This window comes from Rhynchophorus ferrugineus, unplaced genomic scaffold, assembly GCF_030347505.1.
Source record: "Rhynchophorus ferrugineus isolate W39M unplaced genomic scaffold, kcgeb_rfMv2 rfM4, whole genome shotgun sequence".
NCBI classification, from domain to species: domain Eukaryota; kingdom Metazoa; phylum Arthropoda; class Insecta; order Coleoptera; family Curculionidae; genus Rhynchophorus; species Rhynchophorus ferrugineus.
Window position 1 is genome coordinate 11,249,915 of NW_027472583.1, and position 10,599 is coordinate 11,260,513.

General features: G+C 32.5%; 3 protein-coding genes across 9 annotated transcripts in view; 2 read left to right on the forward strand and 1 right to left on the reverse strand.

Moving 5' to 3' along the window:
* The window catches only part of Snap25 (Synaptosomal-associated protein 25kDa), a 22,548-nt gene extending 17,717 nt beyond the window's left edge, over positions 1 to 4,831 (forward strand). For 4 of the 7 annotated variants that reach the window (XM_076402434.1, XM_076402435.1, XM_076402431.1 and 1 more), the window contains 3 exons: positions 253 to 430; positions 492 to 587; positions 2,911 to 4,831. In XM_076402434.1, coding sequence (XP_076258549.1) covers positions 253 to 430; positions 492 to 587; positions 2,911 to 2,976 — 340 coding nt within the window. In that variant the 3' untranslated portion in view covers positions 2,977 to 4,831. Of the gene's footprint in view, positions 1 to 252; positions 431 to 491; positions 588 to 1,491 lie in introns of all 7 variants that reach the window. The other 3 variants (XM_076402432.1, XM_076402437.1, XM_076402436.1) reach the window with 1 other exon arrangement.
* Positions 4,736 to 9,564, reverse strand: LOC143195367 (adenylate kinase 7). The gene is made up of 7 exons (XM_076402429.1): positions 9,429 to 9,564; positions 8,882 to 9,090; positions 8,524 to 8,820; positions 6,477 to 6,710; positions 6,126 to 6,419; positions 5,913 to 6,072; positions 4,736 to 5,033 (listed from the first exon to the last, which is right to left on the reverse strand). Exons 2-7 carry the CDS (start codon positions 9,083 to 9,085, stop codon positions 4,822 to 4,824), a joined length of 1,401 nt encoding a protein of 466 aa, XP_076258544.1. The 5' UTR covers positions 9,086 to 9,090; positions 9,429 to 9,564; the 3' UTR covers positions 4,736 to 4,821.
* WRNexo (WRN RecQ like helicase) lies at positions 9,319 to 10,548 on the forward strand. Its single transcript, XM_076402430.1, has 6 exons — positions 9,319 to 9,500; positions 9,576 to 9,691; positions 9,753 to 9,977; positions 10,033 to 10,174; positions 10,235 to 10,336; positions 10,389 to 10,548. Exons 1-6 carry the CDS (start codon positions 9,441 to 9,443, stop codon positions 10,467 to 10,469), a joined length of 726 nt encoding a protein of 241 aa, XP_076258545.1. The 5' UTR covers positions 9,319 to 9,440; the 3' UTR covers positions 10,470 to 10,548.
* Positions 10,549 to 10,599: the final 51 nt, after the last annotated feature.

Below are 10,599 nucleotides of genomic sequence, written 5' to 3' on the forward strand. Positions count from 1 at the left end.
GCTCTTGGCCACACGTTGTAAAATCATTGTTACAGTTTGAATAAGAAGTTCTACTGCGCCTAGCGTACTTTCCAACCCAGTGCCTTTCTAACTGGTTAGTGGCTTTACAGTGATCAGTGTTCCCTTAGTTATTTGTAATGTCCGAACCAACATTTACGTTAAAAATGCTATTTAAAATCACTAAATAAATTAAAATTAATAAAATAACTAATTATATTTGTACATTTACGATGTTACATTTTTAATGTTTAGGGGATCATCATTTAAAGAAGATGAGGGTACATGGAAGGGCAACGATGACGGTAAAGTCGTCAACAATCAGCCTCAGCGCATGATGGACGACAGGAACGGTATGGGACCACAGGGAGGTTATATTGGACGCATCACCAATGATGCACGAGAAGATGAAATGGAAGAGAATGTTGGACAAGTTAGATTTGCGAGTTTTATTTCAACGACGCTGCATACTAATATGACTTTTATCTTTCTAGGTTAACACCATGATTGGAAATCTACGCAATATGGCCATCGATATGGGTTCGGAATTAGAGAATCAAAATCGGCAGTTAGAACGTATCAACCTTAAGGTAATATTCTTAATTGTTGGTCACCATCACAACGATAATAAAAACACCATCCATTGGCATTACACTAAAAATGTGATCTTAACACAAAATACAATAATTTTCTTAGTGTTAAATGTTGTGATGTGAAAAAGTTTTCATCAGGTTTTTGAGATTTCATCTCTCCTTTGAACAATGCCATACAACATGTAACATGTATTTTATGTAGCTGTTAATATGGCAAGAGCTTAGACAAAAATCACAGCCAGTCACTGTACAAGAATCAACGAACATGATATACTACTAAAAATAAACTGTTTCACAAATTCTTGCTTTCTACTAGGTGTGTAAAGAAGTAATTCACTTTTCTAGAAAATATATCATTGTATATAACTGAATAATAAAGTGAAAACAATCTTTTAAACTAACAAAATCAAAATCTCAACTAGCCACAGCACACCAAATATATTTCTAATTTACAAATACAGTTAGAAATTTAACATTGTAATGTAAAAATGTGGATTACTTTTTCACCTACCTAATTATTTAATTTCTACTTTTCAATTTGTGCACTGCATTTTTTTGTTTTTAACATTTTAATTTCTTCAACAACTTTATTGAAAAAAATGTTACATTAAAACCTTCATAATATGTTACATCAATTTATTTGTAAATATATAGCACGTTAGCACAGCATAATACACTGTAATTTTTGTTTAAGCACGCCTTCTGACGCCATAATTATGAACTAACCGCTTTTTTGCCAGCTAACTTTTTTATCGTTTGTATTAATCTGGTTGTTGTTTGTTTACATTGCCTATTCTCCTCGTTCACTCCACGAACAACAACAACTACAAAACCACTACATCATCCAATCCGTACAACGCTAATACACTGACGCCCTCCCCCCCCATCGACCGTCAAACAGGGAGACTCCAATGCGGCAAGGATAGAGGTGGCCAATCAAAGGGCCCACGACCTACTCAAGTAGACACAGACACACAAAAAGACATCGTCAGAGGTCTCTCCCATCGAACTGGTTACCAAGGCCGGTTTATTACTTTCGTTTGTGTTCTTCAATTGCCGCTTGACGTTTTCCGTTTCGCTTACCGCGTGACAGTGAAGCCACGCCCATTGATAGAAAAGGGCGTGGTCGCACCCCGGCACCGGACAGATGGGAGTGGCTTGATTGTAGTGAGAATTGGTCGAGAGGTTCTGATACTGACCGTAACTCCGCCCCTTTGTTTATTTTTTGTGGGGAGTACGGGGTTGGCTTATATAAGACGATAAGAACAATAAGTAGCCAAGTTGTATGATTAGTTCTGTGCACATTTCGCTTAGGTGAATGACGTTGCAATATAATTAAGTTATTCTTTCATTGTTTATAAAGAAATATTTCATTTACTTTATTTTGTATTATAGTATATTATTTACATTATTGAACCTACTATCGCTCAAACAAAGTTTTACCTGATGATATCTAAGCAACTTTGAATAGCCATTGTGAAATATAATTTATGTTAATATCAACACCATCAATAACTTTTCGTATCTATGTATTACTAATATATTACTTTAGACGTAATTTCATATTTTTGATCCAAACTGTTGTGTTTTTATGTGTCAAACCATTTCACCATTTTCATATGAATATTTTTTAACAAGTTCAATTCATTTGCATTGTTCCATGATTTAATAGCTATAATTGTAAATTAATTTCAACCATAATTAGGCTGTTATTTTAATAATAGTAGTATTATTGACAATCTCCATTTCACCAACTTCTTGTAATGTTCATTGATAAACTTTATAAATTTGATTTTGTATCAATCTAAAATTGGCATCTAGTAGATTTATTTCAGTTTTTTTAATTATATTCAATTGAATAAGATTATTTCCTACAAGAAAACCAAAACAAGCATATATGCATTGAAACAATTACAATACTTGGCCTTTTATTGTACTTGTAGTTTGGCTTATGTGAAAGTGGAATGTGATGTTTTAGGTAGGTTCGGTTGTTAGAGGGTGATGTTATTTTAATAAAGCGTTGTTACTTTGTTGTAAGATAGTATATAAATTAATTCATTTGAGCTTATACTAACCTATTAATTAGCGTCACTTCTTGACCAATTCTCACCTAATGAATTTTGCACATGGTCGCGGATGCTTTCTGACATATTAAGCATTTATATTAACCAAATAATTAAACAGCTTTGATACTATCCTATCCGCGTCTATGTAACTATAAAATTCACAGGGTGGTGTGCCAGTAAATTCAAATTGTACTTTATATATATTTTTAATTGATTTTGTATGGTTAAACTGGACTTGAATTTGTGTTGGTTAGGGTGAAAGCAACGAAACCCGTATTGCAGTCGCCAACCAACGAGCGAACAAACTACTCAAGTCCTAAAGTGAATAAAGGGATATACAACTCACCTTTCACGTCTTACTCTTACCGGCTTAGCTGTACTATTTTATAGTTTTTACTGGGCTCAGTATTAACCAACCCGTCTAGTTTTCTCGTGTCTCATTGTCCTATTAAGTAGTAGTATGAGGATGGTCTTCAACAGATATACCAGGTTGCCTTCAACAAATCGCAGCGAAACCTCACACCAACCACTAGTCCTAATATGTCTGCACCCATACCCTCTCCCACCTACCCAGTGCTCTTTTCTTCTTTAATCAAGTGATACAAGACTAATTATAAATATTTTAATCGAAACATGCAAAAGCAATAATGATTAAGAGTATTTAAATTGACTTAACCTCAGCTACTATTTATCTGTGTTTCATACGTATTTCAGGTAACTCATATAGTAATAATTTTTCTTAGTAAGATCTATGATAAGTCAGAATATTAATACATTCTTCTCGTTACGGTTTGGTTTACTGTTGATATGATTTTTTTTGTAATGGAGATGCTAAGTTAAAATCGACTTATGATTATAACTAATCATCAGGTGGCATTTTATCTTAACTCTTTGCTCGCGTTTGTGCCATTTTTCAAGCTTCCAGTACAACTTACAACGTCTCTAGTGCCATGTTAATGAATATTAGCACTAGTTCACTCTCTTAAATGAGAATTTATTTTGTAAGCCGTCAAACTTAGCATCTCTAATCTTAAGAATCAATTTATCTGCACAGTTCCGCACATGTTGATATTAGTTTGTGAGACTCCCCTTGTTAGCCTGATTTCTCTCTCTTCCCATCCCACTTTTGTGCCTGATTTGTGAGTCGTTCCCGCTCCCTCACCTCCTGAGGGGTGGGTCCCCAGTGCTGTTGTTACGAAGGCGAATTCTCGGTGCATTTTTAAGCTTTAAATTTGTTATATTATTTATCGATGATGTTGAAGAGAAAAAAGAAATGGATGAGGATTGTTATTGATTACGCCGTATGTATATAACAGGATTTATTCCGTGTGTGTAAATAGGGATCATTTTACGTTTTTATTTTGTATTTGGATTGTCAATAATCACAGACGTACTTGCTATTTGAGAGTTGTATTTTATTTATATTATTTTGATATACATCAATGAAAATACACACTATTTTATTTTAATTTGTTAATTTATTCGAATGAATTGTTTTAATATTAAATATAAAAGAAACTGTTTCTTCCATTTTAATACGTAGTAGAGGGAAAGTTCGTCCTCCTTTAATTTGTTTGTATGCAGAGTGGACCAAACATTAGTTTTAAAAAACATATTAGTTAAATCAGCGAGCACTAAAAAAAGACAACACACTACATATCCAGCTTTGTTTTATTTTATTTGCTCGAATTATTTACAAATAAAAGAAACGTTTTGGTCCACACTTGGCACAAAATATTGTATTATATAAAAATATGCTCATCACGTAGGCTAACTTTCATACTCTCGTTCTGTATGGGTTTCTCGAGGACGAATTTCGATTATTCTTTTTTACTGTACAGACTTTAGTCCAAAACTATTTAAGATTATATAATGTTAAGAGAATGAGTGATATCTTATTACTTAAGGTTCGGAGGCTGTTGTATTTCAAAATACTTTTGAAAACGAAAAAAAAACTAATATTGTATTTTGACTTTTTTTCTTATTATCGAGACATAGATTAGAGAGCTTTTAAAATAGCCCATTGTAGAGGCCATACATGGCATTTGAGTATAAAATAATAAATATTATAATACAAACAAGGATCATTATTGTTTATATAATATACTTAACAACAATTATTCTAATATTGTATAGTGTAGTTACATTCAAAATAAAAAATCATACTATTCTGACGTCTTTTTCTTCATTGCGTCCGAACCTCTCGAATCCCTTGAGAAACAATGTTCGCCCATCGATTCGAAATGCCTCAACAGTTCCTCCCCTTGGCGCGTGTACGACGGATCGAACATTCTTCCTTCCGGGTTGGCTCGGAAGAGATATTCGGCCAAGTAATCAACGGGATCATCTGGTCTGATTTTAGCTACCAAAGAGAGACCTAGGAACAGTTCAATCTTCACAATATATATTAAAAATAAGAGGTTTTATTCTAAACAAAAACTCAAGATGTTTTCAAATAATGCTTGTCTCACATGCCATCAATATTTGTTGACTATATTTCTCAACAAAATTATCTTTCCCACATTGGTTAGGAACACAGTTTTTGGTCTAGTGCGAATTATAAAATGAAAGTATTATGGTTAAATACATTACATTAATGTATAGTTAAATGTTATTACTAATTTGATTTTGAACGACCGGGAAAGAGTGACACTAAGTGGTCTTATGATTTACGAGACATATGGCTTTACGTATATTTTAAAGAATCTGGTAATAGATGTATAGATTGAGCTTTCAAGGATTAGTTTCATAACAATAAAATGGTAGCAGGGCCTGCATGTAGAGACACCATCAGTACTTTTCAAACTTAATTGCTGACGTTGATTATGATCCCGAGTAAGTGTTTAATGTAGATGAAGCCCGCTCTTTTTTTGATTGTCAGACAGAACTTTCAAATCTACAAGCGAGAATTGATTTATTTTATATTATAGAAAGTATCAGAAGCTATTTTAATCAGCGATATGGTTGATAAATGTGAAGTTCGCTATTACTGTTGAAGTTAAAATCTTTTGAATGGTGTTCCGTCATATCCAAATTGCCGGTTTTGCATTCCACGATTTAAAAGTGGTGATTTTGATGTTAATATCAAATAATGGAGTGGATAACCAAAACAATTCGAAGATTCCAAATAACTTAGTAGTTGGTGAATCAACTATTTTCCAGGCAAAAAGAAGAATTTTCTGTGACGTATTGTAACTGGCGAAGAGAGCTATCTATATCGACACCAAACCGAATAAGTGTAAATGCACGTACTTACCTTGAGTTAATGTTGGAAAAATAAACTTCATCAAATAAGACCTGAGTGGTTCAGTTTCCGCTGATATAATTTTTTCTTCCTCCCTTTGCAGCTTCTCCAAAGTGGCAGTCCACTCCTCCATCTTATCTTCGTACTCCTTCTGTGCAGCTTCTTCTGCTAGCTAAATCCGACAATTATATTACATTCATCATTATAATATTAGTGGCGTTACACCTGTTTCTCAATTAGATACTCCTGCTGCCTAAGTTTGCGTTGTTCCATCTCCAGTCGTCGCAGTTTCTCGTCCTCTTCTTCCGACAATCCTAAACCGGGAATGGGAGCTCCGAAGATGTTATAGAGGAACTTAAGCACGCAGTCGATATCGCCATTGTTCGCGTCCATAAGATCAATGATGATGGGGTGTATATCAGCTTCATCGAAAAAATTCAATACGGTATTATCGGGAGTGTTGTTTTTTCTGAACTCCACCAAACGACGTATCATATTTGGCTCGTCTAAATGAGTGCCCTTTAAATAGCAGGTGATTAATGTTTTAAGTCATCACCTTTGGATTCGACTTCTTACTTGTACGTCTATCTCTGGCATTTTCATTACTCGTTCACATAGGAACTCATCTTCTGCTTGCAGGCTAATTACAAAATTGGGTGTTATATCGACACTAGCATTTCCTACGGTATCCCCCACTCTTATTGTGTCTCCTCCCTCACCGGGAACTTCTTCTGCCGTTTCGACGGTTTTGCTATCGTCGCCTGTAGTCTTTTTTGGTGCTTCAATAATTTGCCCAAATAGTTCTTTGGCCTTAACATGAATCAGTTTTAATTAAAAATCAGTGTTTTAGTGGTTCAACAATCTTCATTGCGTGATTTTTGTGTAAAAACCGTACTCTAAAGTCTATAAGGTCCAATAGTCAGATCGGATGGCGTTAAAACCTCGCACATTTGGCTGATTAGCGAGCGCTTAACTAGTACTTAATTAAGTACTTAACTCAAACACTTTGAATGACACTCCTTATGGATTCTAAAGGAATATTGTGCTGTATCACTTAATTAAAGACAGTATGGAGCATCTGTAATGGCACGTAACATTTTATTTTGGAACCGCTGAATTTTATTTTGGAACCAATTTGAAGTTTTGATTCTTACAGCAATATCTTGTTATCCGATGATAGATAGATGTCTTAGAACCCGATGATTCAAATACATTTGATATAGTTTAAGCCCAAGCAGTTTTCGTTTTGCAAGTATATGCTTCTTTCAAAGTAAAAGTTACCTGAGTAGGTTTTGTTTAATTTGCTTTAACCATGTTTTCAGTCACAAATATATTTTATTGAGTCGTGTTTGGAGATTATAGGATACTCGTATAATGTTAAAACTGCCATACCGTCTGCATATGATGCCATAGTAGTGATTTTTGTAAAAGGTACATCAGAAACAAGAACGGATTTTTACTAAATGTATTCTCCCAGCGTTTTGGTACTGTAGCTGATAACTGTCGATTTTGAAGCAATTGTACTTGTTTACTGTATTTTAATTATTTGTTGTAAAACTCTATTTTTACTAGTTAAAAACAAATGTAATTTAAATTTGTTTATGGTGATTTATTTTAGTTGCCTCAATAAGTTTACCCAGAAAAGGCATTTTCAAAAAAATATATTCGTATATAGTAGCATGTACTTTTTTTAGTTCTATAAGACTGATATTTTTCATATATAGGGTTATCTTTCGCAACGGTCATGTAACCGCTAAAATCGTGCAATTTTATCACACTAAACGTTTTACTAAGTTTTCTGAACTATGCCAATAAGCAGCGATAAATCATTGCGATATATCGGTGAATAAAAAATATCAATACTAACGTCACTCCAATTCTTTCACGCAAAATTGGCCACGGAAGAGAGAATTCTCAAAAAAAAAACAAAAGTTTGATTCTCCCATTTTAATATCGATATTTAAATTTGAACCTTAAAATTACATACTTTCTTTTAAATTTATCTCTTATATATTTTTTAAATATCGGCCAAAAAAATTTCGATATTTACACCGTATTGTCTTTAAAAACTGGATTACTTGAATGCTTCAACGATCTTATACTCCATATGTAATACCATCCTTTTAAATAAAAATAATTTGATTAATAGTTTGAACACAGCTTGCTTCATTACGTTTCAACATCAGCCCGCTCTTATTGAATTTACAAGGTCAGTACAATTGTTATATTGTGTAAATATTTGAATTTAAAAATGAATAAATACTAAAACTTGTGAGGCCGTTCATATTTAAATGTATAAATATTTTTATTTAAAACACTTTTTTTTCTTCACCGGTGCAAATAAACTATAAAGAAATTAATTTTTATCAAATATATTCTTATTTATCTTTGTTTAAAGAATAATTGTGACATTTCTTCAAATGCAACAACTACAAAGAGTTTCATTATTTCGTCAAGTATGATTTACTTTAAAGAAGCGTCCCATAAAACTATAAATAAATTTAACAAGTCAGTTTTTTGTTTTGTGTGAAGTTTGAACGACGTACTAATTAATAGTTAAAAGCACGGGTTACTTTTTCCCACACTCTACATGTTCATTCATTCAAAAAAACTTGATACTCACTTGCTGCAAAGTTTTCGGATACCCATCTAGGACATATCCATGACTCTGGCATCGATCCTTCGAGAGGAATACCCTCATGAGTCGCACAACATAATCATCGGGGAGTTTGTTATTTGGGCTTTCCGTCATCAAGGAACTTATATCACGGATTTGTTCTTCCCATTGTTGAATATCTCTGTCATCACCAATGTCGCCTTCTTCCTCGTCTTCTTCTTCGTCGATATTTTCACCTGGTTCTTCCCGTTCTTTGTCCGCTTTTTCTTTAGCACTTTCTTTGGCAGATGCTATGTTATTTCGCTGAAATGTCACAAAACACATACAATATTGCGTTTTATCTTTAATTATTTCTTATAAATACCAATTCTTCCAGAGTTTCCTCAATCATAGTCTTTACGGAAATATATAGAGCCCCATATCGACGGCAAATGTTTTTGGTTATCTCAGTTTTGCCTGAAACCGGTGGTCCATGTATTACGGCTTTAAGGGGCTTCAGAATATCCGCAAAACGAGCTGTAGCGACTTTTAAATCTTTTATTGTTGCCATTGTCAAAATAATTGTCATATAAACTAAAATGGTTCGACAAAAATCTATTACTTAAAAGTTAATCCGACAACGATGCATTTTATAAAATTATAGAATATATCATTTTCCAAAACGATATATTGTTTAAAATTTTTAAAATACATTTTTAAATATGTATTGCAATAATTTTCAAATTTCATATATTTATATTATTTACTATTACAAATAAGTCTATAAAAATGAGAAAAAAACTTTTAAATGAGATAGTCGGCAACACTGCACGCAGCAACTGTGATGTGAACACTTCTCTTCGTGTTGGTTGTATTTCAAATTTAAATTTATTAACTTATTTTATTTTTATATTGATATTTTTATCTTATACCTTTTTAAAACGATGAGTGGAAGGATGAGACTTCGATCTGCTGTGCCTCCAGAAGAGCGACAGTTAGAAGCTGTAAGTAAAATACATGATATAAATTCCCGCGCATATTGGGTAACCTTAATAACCGGTTTTAAATTATTTTTTCAGAAAAAGAAAAAAATTCAACGAGAGGAAAAACTTAATAGGCCTATGATAAACTATAAAGGCAAAGTGACCTACAATACCACTTTAATTGATTGTGCAACTATTTGTGATGATTTACTGTATGTAAAAAAATATAATACAAATTGTATATCAAATATATAAAATTTCTCTTAATTGAAGTAAATACGTAGAGGAATCTCTGGAAGACATTATAGTTGTAGGATTTGATATGGAATGGAGTTTTAGCTTTCAAACTGGCCCTGGAAAAACAGCATTGATACAAATCAGCCCTAATCTAAATATTTGCCACTTACTTCATATATTTCAATTAAAAAATGTTCCTAAAGGTTTAGTACAATTTTTACAACACCCAAAAGTACGTTTAACAGGAGTAAATATTAAAAAGTATAGATATTTAATATTAGAATTGTTTTGGTTCTAAAAAGTAACTGTATTTTAGTGATGTTAGAAAATTGTCTAGAGATTTTAAAGGCTTTGATGGGGAGAAGCTTGTTAATAATTGTATTGATTCTGGAGTTATGGCAAATACTATTCTACCAGTTACCCAAAGGTGGAGTATGGAAAAACTTGTGGATTATGTTGTAAGTATATTTTTCAAATGTTTTAGTTATCTTTTTATACATTTTTGTGTTCCTTTTTAGTTGAAAATGAAAATTAATAAAGATAAAAAGGTCAGAATGAGTAAGTGGCATGTATTACCTTTAACACAGGAACAGCAAATTTATGCAGCTATAGATAGTTTTGTAAGATTCTTGAAGCTATGTTATTAAATGAAATTAATATGTGTATTTTCAGGCTTCTTTATTGCTATATCAAGAGCTAAAGAAAATCGAATCAAACCAGGATATACAAAATAAAGATACAAATATTATTTGATACTAATATACCAACATTATAACCAATAACTAATTGATTTATATTTAATTATAATTTCAAAATAAATTGTGTAAAATTGTTGTTAGATGTGTTAATGTTTTCTTTTAAGCCAATATTATAGTATATTTGG

Bases quoted from the DNA above. Each gene is read 5' to 3' on its own strand.
- LOC143195367 (XM_076402429.1), bottom strand. From the start codon at position 9,085: ATGACAATTATTTTGACAATGGCAACAATAAAAGATTTAAAAGTCGCT. The intron at 8,821-8,881 runs GTATTTATAAGA...GTGACATTTCAG, and splicing joins AGGAAACTCTGGAAGAATTG to CGAAATAACATAGCATCTGC. The intron at 6,420-6,476 runs GTAAGAAGTCGA...TGCTATTTAAAG, and splicing joins TGCCAGAGATAGACGTACAA to GGCACTCATTTAGACGAGCC.
- WRNexo (XM_076402430.1), top strand. From the start codon at position 9,441: ATGAGTGGAAGGATGAGACTTCGATCTGCTGTGCCTCCAGAAGAGCGA. The intron at 9,501-9,575 runs GTAAGTAAAATA...TTATTTTTTCAG, and splicing joins AAGAGCGACAGTTAGAAGCT to AAAAAGAAAAAAATTCAACG. The intron at 9,978-10,032 runs GTATAGATATTT...ACTGTATTTTAG, and splicing joins ACAGGAGTAAATATTAAAAA to TGATGTTAGAAAATTGTCTA.